The sequence below is a fragment of the Hyperoodon ampullatus genome, assembly GCF_949752795.1.
Source record: "Hyperoodon ampullatus genome assembly, chromosome: 8".
Taxonomy (NCBI): Eukaryota; Metazoa; Chordata; class Mammalia; order Artiodactyla; family Ziphiidae; genus Hyperoodon; species Hyperoodon ampullatus.
In genome coordinates this window covers 81,533,576-81,554,721 of record NC_136921.1, presented here as the reverse complement: position 1 = coordinate 81,554,721, position 21,146 = coordinate 81,533,576, and the positions used below count along the sequence as shown (strand labels likewise).

The 21,146-nt window shown below is 35.7% G+C and overlaps 1 protein-coding gene across 1 annotated transcript in view; it reads left to right on the top strand.

Annotated features, from left to right (window-relative positions):
• The window catches only part of SCN1A (sodium voltage-gated channel alpha subunit 1), a gene marked incomplete at both ends in the record, with an annotated part of 86,204 nt that extends 71,545 nt beyond the window's left edge, over nt 1-14,659 (top strand). Inside the window, 6 exons of the mRNA XM_079710701.1 lie at nt 1,382-1,663; nt 4,336-4,389; nt 5,930-6,071; nt 9,384-9,481; nt 11,053-11,323; nt 13,482-14,659. Of these exons, the coding sequence (XP_079566827.1) occupies nt 1,382-1,663; nt 4,336-4,389; nt 5,930-6,071; nt 9,384-9,481; nt 11,053-11,323; nt 13,482-14,659 (2,025 nt within the window). The remainder of the gene's footprint in view (nt 1-1,381; nt 1,664-4,335; nt 4,390-5,929; nt 6,072-9,383; nt 9,482-11,052; nt 11,324-13,481) is intronic.
• Between the last annotated feature and the right edge of the window lie 6,487 nt (nt 14,660-21,146).

Below are 21,146 nucleotides of genomic sequence, written 5' to 3'. Positions count from 1 at the left end.
GTGCTTTGTGTGTACACAGTAGAAAAAGCTTTTTAATCTGGATGGTAGGCAAAATGTTTGGAAAAGGAGGGAAATAAATAATAACTTGATTTCAGCTTTCATATCTTGAATCCAAAGAAATCTAAGTGTATCCAAACATTTAAAGTGAAGTATAAAATAAAGACTTATTCATGCAGTTGTATTAATGCAGACAGCCACATGAGATAAAGGTGAGGTGCCATGTGTCAGCTTGGTAGGCTGCATAGCTCACATCATCTGGATCTGCCTAGATAATTCAACTGACTTCATTTTTTCATTCTCATTCCCCTCTTCGTCATTAATGGTTTTATTATTTCCTTTGGCTCACTTTCAGATTGACAAGAATCCTAGAGGTACACAGGTAGAATTCAACTTAGCTATGAATGTTCAAGTCTGAGGCATCATCTGCCACTTAGGAGCATTTTAGGGCCTGTCTTTATCTCTCTCTTAGCTACTCATGTGCATCTCCAATGGGAACTGTAGAGAAGGAAGCAAGGACAGTCCTCCCTACAGTGTTGCTAAATATAAAAACTCAGAGTTTTAATTTGTGGTCCAGGAATAAAGATAAGAGGGGCAAAAATGCTTCCATTAAAAAAAAAGTAGCTAATTATTTAGTACAGAACTTGATATAATCACATCAGATTTAGGAGCTATCATCCCCAAAATGGCATCCCTCCTTTTCTTATTTTCCTAAGAAACTGATTTCTACTATGTTTCATTTAAAATAAGTTTATCAAATTAAACTCGGTAAATGAAACAACTGATATGACTGGAGCTTGAAATAAACGATGTGATGATCTAATGAAATACATAATGCTAAATTGTCTTGCTTCTTATGCAAAAATTATTAGTCATAGCAATGCATGAATAATTAAGGACAAAATTATATTAGGTATTTAATAATTTTTTATATTTATACATCTGAATTTTTAGTTTAGTAAAATATATCAGTCAAATCAACTCTTGTCCCAACATTTTAGTTTCATTCTTTAATATACTGCCTTTTTTAATGAGTTAATTTTCTCTGTTAGGAATTCTTACTTTTTCTAATAAAAAATTTTCTGACTTCACCTGACAGCAAATTCCTCTGATTTTGTTTTCCCTTTAACCTTTCAGTACTTTCTCCTGTCTTTTTAAAAACCTTTTTATCTTTGATATATTATCTAAATTCATTTCCCTAAATGTATTGCTTATGAAAGAATGTATTTCATTTTAAGACATTTTTACTTTGCTTTTAAATATCTTAGAATAATCTTGATGGTAAAAAAAAAACAAACAAGAATGACTAAAGATTACTAGGGGAATGTCTTTTCTTTTAACCAACAAGAATTCTGACTTTTCTTTTTTTCCATTTGTGTATTAGGTGGTTGTGAATGCCCTTTTAGGAGCAATTCCATCCATCATGAATGTGCTTCTGGTTTGTCTTATATTCTGGCTAATTTTCAGCATCATGGGCGTAAATTTGTTTGCTGGCAAATTCTACCACTGTGTTAACACCACAACTGGTGACATGTTTGACATCAGCGAAGTGAATAATCATTCTGATTGCCTAATACTAATAGAAAGAAATGAGACTGCCCGATGGAAAAATGTGAAAGTAAACTTTGATAATGTAGGATTTGGGTATCTCTCTTTGCTTCAAGTTGTAAGTGAACACTCTTTTCTCTGAAATGTGTTTATTGTTTGGAATAATAACAAAGTAATGACATACAGCTATTATTTAGTTACTAAGAAGAAAGTTTATAACATATTTCCTTTTTTCTAATTTTGATTTATTAGTACAAGTTCATGAACCCAGATGGGTGGAAATGTCAGTATATTTAAACAGTGCAGACATAGTTGATAGTGGCCAGGTATTTTAGTTCTTTCCAAAGGTCTTTTTTTCTTCTCATATTACTCTCTCTTCCTATGTGAACAAGTTGATTAATAAATCAATAAATTTGCTATTATTTTTCCTATTGCAATTGGAAAGCTTGTTTCACTGACGGATCACCCCCTCCCCCCAAACATACACCCTTAACACACCTGATTGGATTGTAACAAATGGGTGGGAATTAAATTAACTGCTACTGAGTTGTATCATTTGGATTGAAGACTGGGGAATGATATTTAGGTTTTAGGTTTAGATCCTCATACCAGGTAACACTCAGACACAGAAATCAAACACAAGCAGCTGTTGTCTCACCCCGAATGGCCTTCAGTACAATTACTTAAGTCTTTTTTTTTTTTCTCTAAATATTGATGTTTTCACTACTGGGTCTTTAAGACAGAAAAATAGTTCACAATTTATAAAAATGTAAAAGATGGTAGCCTCTTAAACATTTTCATTTGATGCTTCTTCTGACTGCAGCTGCATCACAAGAGAGCAGTGGGTAAAAACAGAGTCTAGGTCGTTTGAAAAACATTGTAAAAATACTGTTCTATTTTGGCCACTGAAAGCTCATCTTTAAAAAAAAGAAAAAAACTGCATAAGTTCTTTAATGTGGTTCCGCAGAGTCTTTAGGGAAGAAATCTATTTTGTTTCACCAGGGTTGTGTTTTCAATTGTTCAGCCAGGAGATTAAGCAAGCAAACAATCCTGGACTGGTCAAAATCCTCCTGCATCTCTTTCAGAGGTGTCAGTACTGTGATTGTTTTACAAGTTCTTTCCACCTTCTTGTTAGAAATTCTTATTTCTCTTGTAGATGTTTCTGACTTACTCTGAATGCTTATACAATTAAAATAGAGATTTTTATAATATGGCAAGTATGATTTCTTTAAATATTAGCGTAGACACATGATGATATTTCCTTGGGCCCTTATCCTAACACTTAACTAATAACCACACTTGTAAATATCACTGATTTATATCACTTCCTCCATAAAATTGAGAAAGAAAAATTGAAAATTTCAAGAAGTCCCTTAAAATGCTAAACAAGGGGTAAAGATCCTGTATGAAGCCATTAAATAAATTCTGCTACTGAAGTACTGATTTATACTTGGCTTTATACAGAATCATCTCTCTGTTGATTAGCAATTCATTGAAATGGTTCCTTGAATCACTTTTTTCTGTTCCTGTACCTAGTGTGTGATGAACTTGTTCTATCATTGACCTCAGCCATTGACACATTCAACATTTCCCTCTTTGATAGACAAATAAGTTCTATTTTCTAGCTAAGAAACTTTACTTTCTCTTCACTGCCATCACAAACACCCTTACTTGGCTTTCTTCCCATGACATCTACCACTTCACAAGTGTTAGCATTATAAAAACAAAGATGTGTTGAGATACAGATGCTGAAAGCTTTTTGCTAGACTTGCTCACTAAGGAATAATCCTCTCAGTCCCGTAGGGCTCAAAATTCATGTCCTAGGGCAAGTAACAAATTACTGTAAGTTATTACACTTGGAATACCAAGTGTACTACTTTTCACTTTTCTTACCCAAATTAACTCACTCTCATCAAAAATTACAAAGAAGAGGGACTCCCTGACAGTCCAGTGGTTAAGACTCCGTGCTTCCAACGCAGGTGGCGAAAGTTCAATCCCTGGTTGGGGAACTAATATCCCACATGCCATGTGGCATGGCCAAAAAAAAAAACACCCAATAAACAAAACAAAACAAACAAACAGAAAAAAAAAAACAAGGAGTATTATTTTTAAAAATTACAGAGAAGAAAGTGGAATATAGGATTATTTCTAGATGTTATGTTTTAAAATTCTTAAAATGTTAGTTGCAACTGACTTTTTGTATACCTGTATGATCCTTAGAGTGTTACAATCAAGAGAAATCATAAACTTTCAGTCGCTTTGATCACCTTGTAGATAGATTTTAGTGGATGATCGTCAGGTCTAAGTTGTAGTTGTTTTGCTACTACAAACATTGCCAAATGTGTTGGCATTTGTAAAGCTTTCTAAAAGTATTCCACCAAATCTTGATAGCACTTTATATTGCATGATTGGGAGGGAGGGAGACGCAAGAGGGAAGAGATATGGGAACATACGTATATGTATAACTGATTCACTTTGTTATAAAACAGAAACTAACACACCATTGTAAAGCAATTATACTCCAATAAAGATGTTAAAAAAAAAAGAACTGAAAAGTATTTGTGAGTTGGTTATCAAGCAGGAAGATATATCAAATGACCATTCTGTTTATTATATGGTCTAGAAATGAAGAGACTTACTGAGATGTTGTCCAAAATCCATGTAAAATTTGTTTTGAGATGTCTTTTAAAAATGTTCCTTTTAAAGAAATATATCAGGAAGAATATTTATTAAACATCAGGTCTGAATTATTTTTACTCCCAAGTAAAACATGCATGTCCTTTTTAATAGGCCACATTTAAGGGATGGATGGATATAATGTATGCAGCAGTTGATTCCAGAAATGTAAGTATTCTTTACATCCTAAGTCTTTTCACAATATTGATTAGTCACTAAAATTAACAGAGCATAGCAGCTAAATGGAATGATTCTACAATGAATTTTTAAAAAGGGAAAAGTATGACTCAAGTTAATACTCAAGTATAGTAGTATTTATCAGAAAGACCTTAGTAAGATATATCAAAATGGAAGTCAAACTAATGTAACACATGAGTATATTTAATAACTAACAAATATCTGTCTATTAACTATTTTTCTATTTTGTTTCCTTTTTATCCACCAATTATATAATCAATAATAATATTGGCATGCTGGAGCAAATGTGAAGAAATACAGGGTTACCATCAGTTTTTTACCCTCCATATTAGACAAGTTAAGGATGTTGTCTAGGCAGCCTTAGATTTCTGTAATAGTCACTTTAAAATCAATTCTTTTATATGATTATAGCATCCATAAATTTACTGGAACCTTTACAGAGACTGTTATCATTTCTGTGATCAACAGTTTCCTTTAAGTTTCTATCACCTAAGACCTACTTTTTTGATTTCTCCTACAATAGTCTTTTTCAGGCTTCAAGAAGAGAATTGAAATCCATGCTCATTCCAACTCTGCTCTTCAAAATTTGTAAAATTTAGTATTTTCTCTTTATCTTTCCATTCTGAAGTCCCATCTTCTATAATCATGAAGAATGAACTTTACCCCTGGAATCTTTGAACTGATCTGATAAGCACATTTTTATCTTTCTTGATGTGCATTTCCCATAAGTGGCTTCAGTTTTATGTTGAGTACTTTCCTGATATCCTCCAGAAATGAGTTATTTCACTTTGTTACTTATTATTTTTGTTTTGTGTGTTTGGTTGGTTTTTAACTCTGTTATATTTAGGAGGACATGAATCTATTAGGGCACTATCTATAGTGACTCCTTTACCTCTTTACTAAGTGCTAAGTAAAAGCTCAAATGCTTATTTATTATGAGTACAATCTAGAGATTAAATTATCAGTTGAGGATTTAGCAGATGGCATGTCCAGTTATGTCTACTCAATCCGAAAAATTCAATGAATGTTATAATGTTACAGGCAGGATGCCAAACATCGAAATAAGTAACTCAATTCTTGTTTGCTAAATAAATTCATGCATCAGGAATGATTATTTCTAAACACAGTCTATGCATATTTACTGATGTAAAATTTTTTTCACTATTAATTTTAAAATTATTAAAATGCAATATCTTAAAAAATCCCCAAATTTAGTACACTACTGTCCAAATGGCAAGATATTAGTTGTATTTATAGTTAGAAAAAAATACATTTCAAAATCATCATATTGTATTTTTCACATGAGAACACTCTGTTTTTCACATAAAAAATTATCCTAAAGGCTAATTTCAGAGATTTTTTTTTTTTAGAGGTAGCTGATTTAGAGGAAATAAAGAAAAGTACTGCTTAAGTGTTACTAGAAATTTTCTTTTCTATTCTCATGAAAAACACCAGTGACTACCAGCATCAAATGTATTGTAATATCTTACAAAATATTCTCCTTTTGTAGGTGGAACTCCAGCCTAAGTATGAGGAAAGTCTATACATGTATCTTTACTTTGTTATTTTCATCATCTTTGGGTCCTTCTTCACCTTGAACCTGTTTATTGGTGTCATCATAGATAATTTCAACCAACAAAAGAAGAAGATAAGTATTTCTAATATTTTCTCTCCCACTGAGATAATAAATTATTTGAAGGGTTTTCAACACCAAATGAGTACTTTAACTCAGAAACCAAATGGGATTATATATTAAAATCTACTTTTGCATCCTCCCCCTCTGCCATTCACTGCCCATGTCTTTCATGGTATAAAAAGCCAAGAATGGCTGTATTCCATTCTCCTGTGCATAAGTTCACAAAATCTCTCTCCCCTTTAAAGAAAAAATACTCAGGTACCACATTTTCTCTTTTGAAAAAGAATAATTAAAAAAAGAACTAGAAGAGAACCCAGGCATATACCCGTTTCCCAGAGTCAACCTGTTGTTTTATGTTTACAACTTCCCTCCTTGAAATATATTTTCCAGCAAAAACGTTTAAAATCTTTGCAGTAAATTAGGCATGAGAGATAAGCTTCTTCTAGTGTTTCTTTTAACATTTTTAAATTCTTTTTTGGCTCATTTTATGTATTCCCACTTCGTTCTCCCTGATGTTAATTATAAGTTTTCAGTTCCAGCCTTGAATTGAACAGTTCTTTATTAATTATTATCACTTATGAAGCCCATTTTATCATCCCAGTTATATATGCATATTATCAAAAACACAGAAAGTGAAGAAATATCATTACTCAGGAGTAACTATTCACATTTTATGTTTTTCTGTTCAAACTTTTTCTACACATATCCTTGTTATTGAAATTATTTGGTCTATAATTATAAAGTTTTTTGACTTAACATAAGTATTTTCCCATTTTGTTAAGTATTCATATATATATGATCATAATTTTCTTAACCATTTTCCAATAGATTGATGATTTAGGTTGTTTCTAATCTTTAATAATTTAAATAGTGCCTGGTCAAAAGTCTTTGTGCCAAAAAAATTTGACCCTGTAATGATTCCTTTAAGATAAATTCCAAGGGTAAAGTGTTTTGCTTTCCCCAGGTAACATGCCCACTCATGCTCCCAATAAGTGGTGCTGGGAAAACTGGACAGGTACATGTAAAAGTATGAAATTAGAACACTCCCTAACACCATACACAAAAATAAACTCAAAATGGATTAAAGACCTAAATGTAAGGCCAGACACTATCAAACTCTTAGAGGAAAACATAGGCAGAACACTCTATGACATACATCACAGCAAGATCCTTTTTGACCCTCCTCCTAGAGAAATGGAAATAAAAACAAAAATAAACAAATGGGACCTAATGAAACTTAAAAGCTTTTACACAGCAAAGGAAACCATAAACAGGACCAAAAGACAACCCTCAGAGTGGGAGAAAATATTTGCAAATGAAGCAACTGACAAAGGATTAATCTCCAAAATTTACAAGCAGCTCATGCAGCTCAATATCAAAAAAACAAACAACCCAATCCAAAAATAAGCAGAAGACCTAAACAGACATTTCTCCAAAGAAGATATACAGATTGCCAACAAACACATGAAAGAATGCTCAGTATCATTAATCATTAGAGAAATGCAAATCAAAACTACAATGAGATATCTCACACCGGTCAGAATGGCCATCATCAAAAAATCTACAAACAATAAATGCTGGAGAGGGTGTAGAGAAAAGGGAACCCTCTTGCACTGTTGGTGGGAATGTAAATTGATACAACCACTATGGAGAACAGTATGGAGGTTCCTTAAAAAACTAAAAATAGAACTACCATACGACCCAGAAATCCCACTACTGGGCATATACCCTGAGAAAACCATAATTCAAAAAGAGTCATGTACCAAAATGTTCATTGCAGCCCTATTTACAATAGCCAGGACATGGAAGCAACCTAGGTGTCCATCATTGGATGAATGGATAAAGAAGATGTGGCACATATATACAATGGAATATTAGCCATAAAAAGAAACAAAATTGAGTTATTTGTAGTGAGGTGGGTGGACCTAGAGTCTGTCATACAGAGTGAAGTAAGTCAGAAAGAGAAAAACAAATACAGTATGCTAACACATATATATGGAATCAAAGAAAAAAAAAGAGTCATGAAGAACCTAGCAGTAAGACGGGAATAAAGACACAGACCTACTAGAGAATGGACTTGAGGATATGGGAAGGGGGAAGGGTAAGCTGGGACAAAGTGAGAGAGTGGCATGGACATATATACACTACCAAACGTAAAATAGATAGCTAGTGGGAAGCAGCCGCGTAGCACAGGGAGATCAGCTCAGTGCTTTGTGACCACGTAGAAGAGTGGGATAGGGTGGGAGGGAGGGAGACGCAAGAGGGAAGAGATATGGGAACATATGTATATGTATAACTGATTCACTTTGTTATAAAGCAGAAACTAACACACCATTGTAAAGCTATTATACTCCAATATAGATGTTAAAAAAAAAAAAAGCGTATAGATGTGCTCAGGTCACTGCTGTTTCACTGGCATCAAACATTCTCTCTGTTTTTTGGTACTTGATATTTGAAAAATGAAAATTGTATTTAATTTTCATGTCTTTTATTACTAGTAGGTTTGAATATGTTTTCGAGGCCTTTTTTTTGCCATTTATTTTTCTTCCTTTGAGTACTGATCCTTCATTTCACTTGCTCAGTCTGTTTTGTTATTATATGAGTGCTTTCATTGGATGAGACTCTTTCACTTATGGAACATTTCTGTCCCTTAGCCCCCTTTATTATTACTGATATTACTCCGTTGTCATTATCAAGCTATTTCGTTTCACTTATTAGCCTGAGTTCTAATCCTCTGTACCTACTGGCCTATCATATCACATATCTGCCATACGTATGACCTCTGACTTTTCCCCTAAATCATCTACCAACTTGGCCAGTTTCCTTTCCATCCTTTTGCTCCAATTCTTGGCAGAGTGAAAGTGGCTTTTTATGAGTAAATGTAAACCATCATGCAATATACCTACTCTAAATCTTTGCTACATATGAATAAGAAAATCATTGTCTTTAACTTCTGAAAGGCAGTGTGTGTAGTGAAAGGAACCACGTATTTAGTGTCTCAGTGAATCAAATTGTACTACTTCCTGAGTTTACGGTCTTGGGTAAAATACTTAACCTCTCAGATTCTGGGAATTTTTCCTCCATAAAATAATAGTGAAAATAATAAAGTCAATTTTGGATGATTGTGAGAAATAAATAAGATTATAGTATCTAAAAACTAGTTTTAATTTTTCAAATTTAAAATCCCAGGCATAATTATGCTAATTGGTTGAATTTTGCATTTCCTTTTTTAATATTCTCTTTCCTATTTTAAGTTTAATATTAAAAAACTATGTACAAAGGGACACAGTTTTAACCAGTTTTGATTTTTCTTTTCTATACTTTGGAGGACAAGACATCTTTATGACAGAAGAACAGAAGAAATACTATAATGCAATGAAAAAATTAGGATCAAAAAAGCCTCAAAAGCCTATACCTCGACCAGGGGTAAGAAATACCAAATGACATGGGGGAAAAAAATACAAAAACAAAACTTGCATGGGTTTTCTCACAGAAGAGATAGCAGCTAACATTTCCAGCAGCAAAGATTTCTCCCACTTTTAGAGCATCATTAATTCATACCTTTTATGGTAATGGTAAAAATTAGTTTTTAAAGGGAGAGACCAAAAGGAAAAAGAAGAAACAGAAAATGCACCCTTATCTTCAAGGCATTTAGAATTACACAACTAGAATCCAAACAAAATGGCAAAGGGCACATAGGCAGTGTGATATGCACAAGGAATTTGATCATATAACTCAGAATAATTGCCAAGTAATGTTAGACAGAAGAGTAATCTTGGATGGGGTTAAAAAACATGCAGTTTTCTGATAGATTAACAAGTTGATGAATTGTTGTGTGAACTAACACCTTACTTCCATTTTATTTTTCATTAGAGGTACCAGTTGTTTTGGAGAAGGAAAGACTTCTAGTATCTAATATTCATATATAAGGCTATAAAGTTAGAAATTACTAATGTCTACAGAAGTCAGAGTCAATAAGTACAATTCATGATGATAAATAACCAAATGTCATGTTTCCATGATGAACCAATGAGATAACTGCCGTGAAATGGAGGAGCCTTATCCCACATTGTACTGATTTTTATGATGATGACCTGTGAGGTTAAAACAGCTCCTGGGGTGTTTTAGGGAATAAAATGCTAGTTAACGTTCATATTCATATTGTGCTAGCCAACACTTGCCTTCTTGAGAATGATGAAAAACATATACTGTCCTCTGTTAAGCCTTAACACTGGAAGTAAAAATGAGTGAACTATATGTAGGAAAAATGTAAGATAGACGATGTCCTCAAAGTTCCTCAGTGGCCTAGGGAAATGGGCCAGACAATGGCCTGTAGTGAATGACAGTGGCAGAACCAGGGAGCAGAACCATAGATCACTGACAAGGGACATGAATTTGTGACATCAAAGCTAAGGAATGTCATTCTGGCCTGATTATCCCTGTATAGACTCAGCATTCTGTGTGTGACAATGTCAGCAAAGACTGGTTGGTGGAAGAGCATCAGTATTGCCACACATGGACTTGAAATGCATAATGTTATTGGTGTGTCATGAAAATGACAAGTTCCCTCTAACAATTCTTTGAGAATAAGGCAAGTGGAATGTTATTAGATACTATATTTTGAAACTGCTTCATGGTCCAACTGATCATGGGAAATTCTGGTATAACAAAATTAAGCAGGTTTCTTAACTTCTCATAATTTTAATACATCAATATTCATTTTGTGCCTCTCAGAGAAGTGTATAGTATGCAGTGTTTCTTATCAGAAATCCCCTTTTGACAAGGGATTGTTATTCTGTGGAATACATTTTGGTAAATAGCAATTTAGGTAACTAAATTAAAAAACAATGTGCTATAAACCATCTTCTACAAAATTCAGGGCCAGTGGTTCCTAGGTTTAATACTAGACAGTCAGTTAGTGCAGAAAATACTTATGTAGAAGCTAATGTGTACAGGAAAACACCTCTGTTGCTAAAAGCATTTCTGATTTTCTACAGAACAAATTTCAAGGAATGGTCTTTGACTTCGTAACCAGACAAGTTTTTGACATAAGCATCATGATTCTCATCTGTCTCAACATGGTCACAATGATGGTGGAAACTGACGATCAGAGTGAATATGTGACTAACATTTTGTCACGTATCAACCTGGTGTTCATTGTGCTGTTCACTGGAGAATGTGTGCTGAAGCTCATCTCCCTCCGCTATTATTATTTTACCATAGGCTGGAATATTTTTGATTTTGTGGTTGTCATTCTCTCCATTGTAGGTAAGAATTATTTCAGGTCTCTTAAGTTCAGCTCAATAAAAGTAAAAGTTAGACTAATCAATTTTAAATTAGAGGTTATCTGACCACTCAGAGAAAACCACTGTGAAAATTTTAATGTATTACATACTGGTGTGTTTCTCTTTCTTACAAAATGAGGCTCCTGCTATGCATAGAGTATTGTATCCTATTCTGTGCATTTTAGACTAGGTATATTATTTGTCAATATACCAAAGTCTCATTCATTTGAACTAGAAATGTGCTGTTAACTAAGATTGAGATGTTTTTGACTTGTTGAGATTGAATAGTCTATACAATATCTAAATAGCTCTGTTGAAGAGAGGACTAGAAATTTAGTCTGGTACTCAGGAGAGACAGTGCATCAGAGACATAGACACAGAGTCATTAGCATGTATACAGGAGTGGAAGCTGGTGGCAAGTAAGGAAGAGCATAGAGTGAAAAGAGAATAAAGCTAACAGCAAAATGTCAGCAATTGCAGATGGTAAGTTCTTTAATGCAGGGTATGGGATATTTTGTAGATTACCTTGAAATTTATAGTAATGATGCACAAAAGAAGTGATGTGGCATGGAACATCATTTCATCAGTCATATACTTCAAAGCCTGGAATATTAAACAGGTCACATGACCAATAGCTCATCTCATTCAAGATACAACTCTAGCTCCAGTGAAGTGAACAAGTCTGCCTGTGGGCCTGAAGTATTCATTCTTTCCTAAACCAGATAATAATATGATTGGGTCAATATTTTATGATCCAATAGGGGGCACCTCCATTGGGCAGATTTTTATGCCATTCCCCCCTCTGAAGAAGTTGATTTTCTATCCAACTCATATGTTGTATGTAGCCTTTGATTCCCACAGTAATCTGTGGTGTAATTAGTTGTGGATAGGGTACTTAGTTTTATTCACCTCTCTTTCTCTCTCTCTTTCCCTCTGTCTCACTCATACACACACACACACACACACACACACACTTACTTACTCTTTACAGAATGAGGTAGTGTAACTCAAAGGTACTTAATTTCTTGAGCTCCTCTTCAGCTCAATCACTATTTCATTATTTTAAAGGCAAATGGAGAAAGAAGCTTTAAGGAAGAGAGCTGAGAGACCAGTGTCAGACACAGGAAACCAGAAAGAGCATCAGCTTAAACCCTTTAAGAAATGCACCAGACCATATATATACATATATATGTATTTATATATATATATATATATATATATATATATATATATGAATATTATAGTAGAAGCTTACGGAAGCATCAAGTTCATGGAGAGATGAAAACAGCATTAAAAACTGCAGATACTTTTAGATGGGGAAGGACTGAATAGAGGGTATATATGATTTGGCATTTTCAAAAAAAAATCATTGAATTCTTATAAATGTGTACGTATACTGTTGGCTACTGCTCTTAAGATGGACTTGAGAATTTTTAATATGTTTTTTTAGATTCAGTCTTGGGACTTTGTATAAGCTAAAACTAGTCTATAGATATCCCTCAAAGACAAAAGGTACTATAAAATCCTTATTGAATTGAATATTGTCATAGTCACCTTGGACTGCCATAATAATTACCAGAGACTTGGTGGCTTAAACAAGAGAAACTTATTTTCTCAGAGTTCTGGAGACCAGAAGTCCAAGTCAAGGTGCCAACATGATGGGTTTCTAGTGAGAGCTCTCTTCCAGGTTGGTAGATGGCTGTCTTCTCACTGTGTCCTCAGGTGGCAGGGAGAAAGAGAGAGCAAGCTCTCTATTGTCTTTTCTCATAAGGGCACTAATCCTATCATGAGGGCTCCAACCTCATGACCTCATCTAAATTTAATTATCGCCCAAAGGCCCTATCTCCAAATAACCACCACCTTGGGGGGTTAGTGCTGTAATGTATGAATTTGGTGGTAGGGTTGGGGGGGGGGGTGGACAGAATTTAGTCCACAGCAAATACTGAGTTGAATTTAATGCTGAATGCTGAAATTAAGGTTTATCTATAATATATATATATGTATTGTCTGTATGTAACATTGAAGATTAAGTAACTGAATTTCAGTACTCTGAACTTTACCTGGGAGCCTTAACAGAAATTTAAGTATTATTTTAATGGATAACTTCTTCACTGGTTGATACTCTGATCTTTTATCCATAGGTATGTTTCTGGCCGAGCTGATAGAGAAATATTTTGTGTCCCCTACCCTGTTCCGAGTGATCCGTCTTGCCAGGATTGGCCGAATCCTGCGTCTGATCAAAGGGGCCAAGGGGATCCGCACGCTGCTCTTTGCTTTGATGATGTCCCTGCCTGCGTTGTTTAACATCGGCCTCCTGCTCTTCCTGGTCATGTTCATCTACGCCATCTTTGGGATGTCCAACTTCGCCTATGTTAAGAGGGAGGTTGGAATTGATGACATGTTCAACTTTGAGACCTTTGGCAACAGCATGATCTGCCTGTTCCAGATTACCACCTCTGCTGGCTGGGATGGATTGCTAGCACCTATTCTTAATAGTGGACCTCCAGACTGTGACCCTAATAAAGTTAACCCTGGCAGCTCAGTTAAGGGAGATTGTGGGAACCCATCTGTGGGGATTTTCTTTTTTGTCAGTTATATCATCATATCATTTCTGGTTGTGGTGAACATGTACATCGCTGTCATCCTGGAGAACTTCAGTGTTGCTACTGAAGAAAGTGCAGAGCCCCTGAGTGAGGATGACTTTGAGATGTTCTATGAGGTTTGGGAGAAGTTTGATCCCAATGCCACCCAGTTCATGGAATTTGAAAAACTCTCTCAGTTTGCAGCTGCTCTTGAACCTCCCCTCAATTTGCCACAACCGAACAAACTCCAGCTCATTGCCATGGATCTGCCCATGGTCAGCGGGGACAGGATCCACTGTCTTGACATCTTATTTGCTTTTACGAAGCGGGTTCTGGGGGAGAGTGGAGAGATGGATGCTCTCCGAATACAGATGGAAGAGCGATTCATGGCTTCCAACCCATCAAAGGTCTCCTATCAGCCAATAACTACGACTTTAAAACGAAAACAAGAGGAGGTGTCTGCTGTTATTATTCAGCGTGCGTACAGGCGCCACCTTTTAAAGCGAACTGTAAAGCAAGCTTCATTTACATATAACAAAAATAAAATCAAAGGTGGGGCTAATCTTCTTATAAAAGAAGACATAGTAATTGACAGAATAAATGAAAACTCAATTACAGAGAAGACTGATCTGACCATGTCCACAGCAGCTTGTCCACCCTCCTACGATCGGGTAACAAAGCCAATCGTGGAAAAACACGAGCAAGAAGGCAAAGATGAGAAAGCCAAAGGGAAATAAAAATAATAAATCAAAATCACTGGGTTACAAATTGTTTACAGCCTGTGAAGGTGATGTATTCTGGTCAACAGGAATCCTTTAGGACGTCAATGCCAAACTGACTGTTTTTACACAAATCTACTTAAGGTCAGTGCCTACAATCAGACAGTGACCCCTTGTCGGAAAACTGTGACTCTGAAAAGGGAAGATGACCTCGACAGGAGGTTACTGTTCTCACTACCAGCTGACACTGCTGAAGACAAGAGACAAAATGGCTACTCAGACTGTAGGGACCAGTTCAAAGGGGTGCAAACCTATAATTCGGGGGGTGTTTAACATGAAACACTTTAGTGTAGTAATTGTATCCACTCTTTGCATTTCGACTGCCACATTTGTCACATTTTTACAAAATCTGTTAGTGGATTCATCTTTTTTTTAGTCCATATGTTGTTTATTATATGTGACTATTTTTGTAAACGGGGTTTCTGTTGGGAAATAGACTAAAGGACCTCTCTAACAGGTATGCCACCAGGGGTTATGGTAATTGCATGGCCTCCCATCTGCACAGAGATGTGGTTTGCATGAGGGCATGCTACACTCAGAGATCATGCATGAAAAAAGTCACGAGGAAAACAATGAGTTCTTAAATTCCATCCATGTTTCTGGGAGCGGTAATTAGGTGAAAATTGGAGGTGCTTTGCTGACCTTGTCAAATCCAGCCCCTAGACCAACTATATCATTTTGGGGGGATAGCCCATGAAATCTTAGCAGGTGAAAACTTCACTCAAATGTCTGGAGTCATAAGTGTTATGTTTTTGTTTCTTGTATTTAAAAACCTGAATAAGTATTGCTTCCCCCCTAAAGATGGAATTGACAAAAAGAATGCTTTATAAATTTCTGCTTAATCCTGCACTTTGTTTAGCCATCTTCAGCTCAGAAAGGTTGACAATGTATATGTTAATGAAATGCTATTTATTATGTAAATAGTCATTTTACCCGGTGGTGCACGTTTGAGCAAACAAATAATGACCTAAGCACAGTATTTATTGCATCAAATATGTACCACAAGAAATGTAGAGTGCAAGCTTTACACAGGTAACATAATGTATTCTGTACCATTATAGATAGTTTGGATGCTATGAATGCATGTTTCTAATTACCATGCTGCTGTATCTGGTTTCTTGCACTGCTCAGAATCTCATTTATGAGAAACCATATGTCACTGGTAAAGTCAAAGAAATTGCTCAACAGATCTCATTTCTTTAAGTCATTAAGCAATAGTTTGCAGCACTTTAACAGCTTTTTGGTTATTTTTAAATTTTAAGTGGATACCATATGTTGTATAGCCTGACTGTACAGACATGTTTTAAAAAAAAAGCACTGCTTAACCTGTTAAAATGTGTTTAGAGTTTTATAAGCAAATATAAGTACTGTAAAAAGTCATTTTATTTTATTTTTCAGCATTATGTACATAAATATGAAGAGGAAATAATCTTAAGATTGATATCACAATCACTTTCTTACTTTCTGTCCACCGTACTTTTTCAGGGAAGAAATTTGCTAAATAAGAAATGAAAACAAGACGGGGTAGTTGTAGATTTCTGCTTTTTTATTACATTTGCTACTTTTAGATTATTTCATAATTTTAAAGGGCAAAAATAGGTTCACAACTCACATCCAAATTATGCTTTGCAATTGGAAAAAGGTATAAATTTTTATTTACATTTTTGGTAGTTCCTACGCTAACTGATTGAAGATAGTGCTTATTTTTCATTTTTGTCCTTTTTTTCTAACTTCTGTTTATGTTTTCATTTCTTTGGAGTCATGCCGCTCTAGATTGCTCTAAATATAATGCGGGTTTCACAACTTTTTTTTTTCTGGAAGAACAGAGAGTAGTGAACTTACGTAGTCAGTCATATCAGGACATTTTGTGTTTCTTACAGAAGCAAACTATAGGCACTTTTTCTTAAAACTACTTAAACTGTATTTGTGAACTGCATGCTGGAAAATGCTACTATTACCCTAAATGATGCTAACCAACATTAAAAATGTGCAAAACTAATAAAGATTACATTTTTTATTTCATTGTTTGCCCAGTTACTTTTAGTTAACGGTGTTGTGTAACAAGATGAAGATGTTTTTATTGTACAAATTGGGGGAGAAGGGGAGCTAAACACACACACACACACATACACACACACACACACACACACAGAGGTATACCCGGGCTGACAGCAAGAAAACCTGGGGTAGGAATGGGCCTGGGGGAAGTGAACTACCAGGGGCTACAAGCAGTAGGATGTGGTCTTTGTTAGGAGAAAGGACTGAAGCTAGAGCATAAGCTGGTGGCTCCAGAAGGAAAAGAAGGATATGAGAACCAGAGCTATGGTGGATGGCCACTTGAGGTGCAAAGAGAATCTCTCAGAACTGTATTAAAATAGTAAAAGTTGCAATTTGTGAGTCGGGTATTTTGTTTGCTCCTCCAGAACCACTTTTCATGCTCCTCCATCCTGCTCTGTGTGAGGGTGGCCTTATAAATTGCATCAGTGGGCTCTCTTACCCTCTAGATCACAATCTGTTTGGCCAGTGGGAAGCCCCAGAAGGAAAATACCATCAGGAAAACACCAGTGGGAGAACAGTAAAATTGGGTGTTTATTTCCGTGTCTTCTTTGCTAGGTTGCTCTGGGTTGGCAGTGCTGCATTCATCAACATAGTCATGCTTCCAGTCAGACAGCCCCTCCTACAATGAGAGCTACTTTGTTGAGGGTCTGGTCATCACTCTCCGCCTTGCTCCTTAAGACCTGTGGCTGGACTTCCCTATTCCTCGTCATTTTCCCCTTACCTTGCTGACAACTTTTTAAATGGCCCCTTCATAAAAACATTCTCTGTTGCCTCATTTCAGCATGCCATCTGTCTCCTGCCTGGATGATACAGTGATTAAATATCTCGTGAAAGTGGGCACAAGGCAAAGATTTGCCTTGGGTTAGCTTGGAGGCTTAATCTAACCAACTTTGGTAGATAAACAGGAACTGGCGAAAACACAGTGAAGTCAAGCACAGAATTCACAGAGATCATGGAGAGTTTCCTGGAGTGGTCCAGACAGTGAAAGTGACAGCTAAAGAAACATCTAAATTTAAGAGTAAAGAGAAGCCCTTACCTGTCATCAGAGTAGCACAACATCAGTTATGAAGCCTGAAAGAGGAACGTGAACTTGATGGAAAGAGGAGAGGTCACACACAGTGCTTCTCCCCATCTTTCATCTTTCTGACCTTGTCTCTTCATGACATCATTGCCCTAAAACACCACAACAACTAATTCTGATTTACCAGTGGGTGAAAAGAATTTCCCATTTCTAACCAACAAAAATAAGGATTATAGGATAATCCCTACAGATATTTTTTTGTATTCCACATCCATACCAGTATTCACTGGTACCTTTCCAAATACAAAACATAATCATATAAATCACCATATTCATTTTGGTATTATCTTGCATAGCAAGTAATGATAGTAACAGATTTAACCCATTCAATAAAATAAGAATTCACAAGTATATACTGACATAAATAAATGGAGAAAAGGAAATATCTCTTCCTTACAGTGGAATGTTAATGAACAAATGTAGAAGAAATAATGAAGTTAGAAAATTATCACTTGGCAACCATCATAATCACAACTGATTCATGCAAGAATAATCAATGAATACTAAAACTCATGGGTGAAAGTTTGATGAGGAATAGGACATTTACATTGTCTCAACGTATTCTGTATTAATGAAAATTTTTTTTAAAATAAGAAAGCCTACAGTGGAGAAAACTAGCAGACATTACCTTCAAAGATAACATCATCAATTATGGGAACAAGTTTACTGAAGAAGACACATCACTTCTTGGTATCCAGTCAAAATGGCATAACCAGAACTTAATCATAATGAAAATCAAATTGAGGATATTCTATGAAATAACTGGACTGAACTCTTCAAAAATGTCATGAAAAACAGAGAAAGGCTAAGGAATGGCTTGAAGTTGGAGAGCTATGAAAACTAACCACAATGTGTGATTCTGGATTCAATACTAGACTGGAAAAATAGTAATAATTATGGATATTACTGGGAAACTGGCTAAATTTGAATATGGACAGTTGATTAATTATTAGCATTATAAAAGTACTAATTTCCTTAATTTTATAAAGTCTAAATGTGGCTATTACATAATTAAAGGTAATACCCTGTTCTCAGAAAATGCACATTAAAGTATTCAGGGATGAGTGGGATGATGTCTGCAACTGACTTTTGAATGGGATCAAAGGAAAATAAATTATATGTGTGTATGTGTGTGTACAAAGGTTGATATAGATATGTGTGTGTGTCTTTGGGGATGGGAAGGTTTCTTTTTGCCCTTGTATTATTGAAGTGTGTGTGTGTGTGTGTGTGTGTGTGTGTGTGTGTATTCATTGTAACACCTATTTTTTGTGTCCTGGAATTTATGATTCTACCCTTAAAATTAGGTGTACTAGCTCTAATTACTTCAAAGAACCCTGTATTTTAACTACTATTCTTGTTCCCTAGAAGTCTTCTTTCTGAAGAGACACATAAATGATTACATTCCTTGCCCTTCATGATAATCCTTATAGTACTAAAAATAAGAATATTTTAGGAGAGATCTGTGTCATAGTGGTTAAGACCTCAGTATTTGAAGCTAGACAGATCTAAATTGGGGCCTTTTGATCTAAACTCTGGGGATTCTGCCCATATCATAACAGAAGGTGGCTTATTGGCTGTATGAGCTGGGGTCCAAACATTGTGTCAATCAATAACCCCAAACATATTTCCACAGACCATCACCCACATGGCAAGGGTTTCATATGCCTGCAGTTAACCTAGGAAATTAAGAATAATGTCACAAATATTTATAAAGCTAAACATATTCAATTTAAAGAACTTTATTGTAAAAGTGTGATTTTATTTTATTTTTTAATTCCAAAGACTAAAAGCATTTTATGTTAACATCCTCTTTTTGAAATAATGGTGAGAATAAATGATAGTGGGTTGTTTTAATACTTTATTTGGCCAAATTAAAAATTGGCAACCCTGGACTTCCCTGATGGCACAGTGGTTAAGAATCCACTGCCAATTCAGGGGACATGGGTTCGAGCCCTGGTCCGAGAAGACCCCACATGCCGCAGAGCAACTAAGTCCGTGCACCACAACTACTGAGCCTGCACTCTAGAGTCCGCGAGCCACAACTACTGAAGCCCTTGCGCACAGAGCCCGTGCTCCACAAAAAGAGAAGCCACCGCAATGAGAAGCCCGCGCACCACAATGAAGAGTAGCCCCTACTCACTGCAACTAGAGAAAGCCCACATGCAGCAACGAAGGCCCAACACGGCCAAAAAAAAAAAAAAAAAAAAAAAATTGGTGACCCTGTGTTTGTCCTCCCATTTTATTTAACTGGTACATGAAATCAAGAGTCCAGGAAGTGGGATAGACAATCACTACTTAACCTCATAGGTCCATATGTTTGTATGTGTGTACCAACAGGTTCAGACATTAGAACTGTATAATCTGTATTAAAGTCTACAAATCTGTCCTGTAATTGTGTATTCTATCATGTGTGCATTAGAATTTCATATTATTATGTAAGAAGATAAATGTTTCTGAGTCACTACAAATTTATCAAAATGTTCATAGTCAAGAAACATTATTGCTTCTATCATGTACTATACTACTCATAGTACTGTCCTTCCTGGAACATGGGAATATTCTCCAAGGTTGTCAATTAACATTGATTCAACCAGTGTGGCAGCAAAGGCACTAGAGAAGAAAAATATTACAGGCAGTCAAGTATTGTTGAGGAAGATGCATCACCAAGAAATTCTTGACATCACTAGTAGATAATCTTCAGTGTCAACTGAGCACTCAAGGTTGCTCAAGTACCGTACTACCTTCTCAGAACACTCATATTTGCAAATAATGCTGCCTCTTACCCCACCAAGAAACATGAGGACATTATCATGAACTTCCTCAGCTTCTTTCCTCTTCAATGAAAAATGTCTTCCTTCCCTTCCCTCTGCTTCCCTCCCCTTTCCTGCCTTGCCCCCTCTTTGCTTTTCTCCCTTTCCCTTTCCCCCCCCACCTCCCTCTATTCCCTACCTTCATATCTTTCCAGAGGTCATTTTCCCCTATTCATTTCTACATACTCTGATACCTTGTTCCATGAGTTATTCACCTTCTCTTGTGTCTTTATGCTCTCCTTCATGATTGATTCTTTCTGTTCAGCTTCACACTTTCAAAATTGTTTCTTCTAATTTCAAAAATTAACTTTTCTCAACTGTGATGTATCTTTGTTCACTGTCCCGTTATCTCTTTACTTTTAAAAATTACCTTCTAGGGACTTCCCTGGTGGTCCAGTGGTTGGGACTTCACCTTCCAACGCAGGGGGTCGGGTTCAATCCCTGGTTGGGGAGCTAAGATCCCACATACCTCATGGACAAAACCCCAGAAAACATA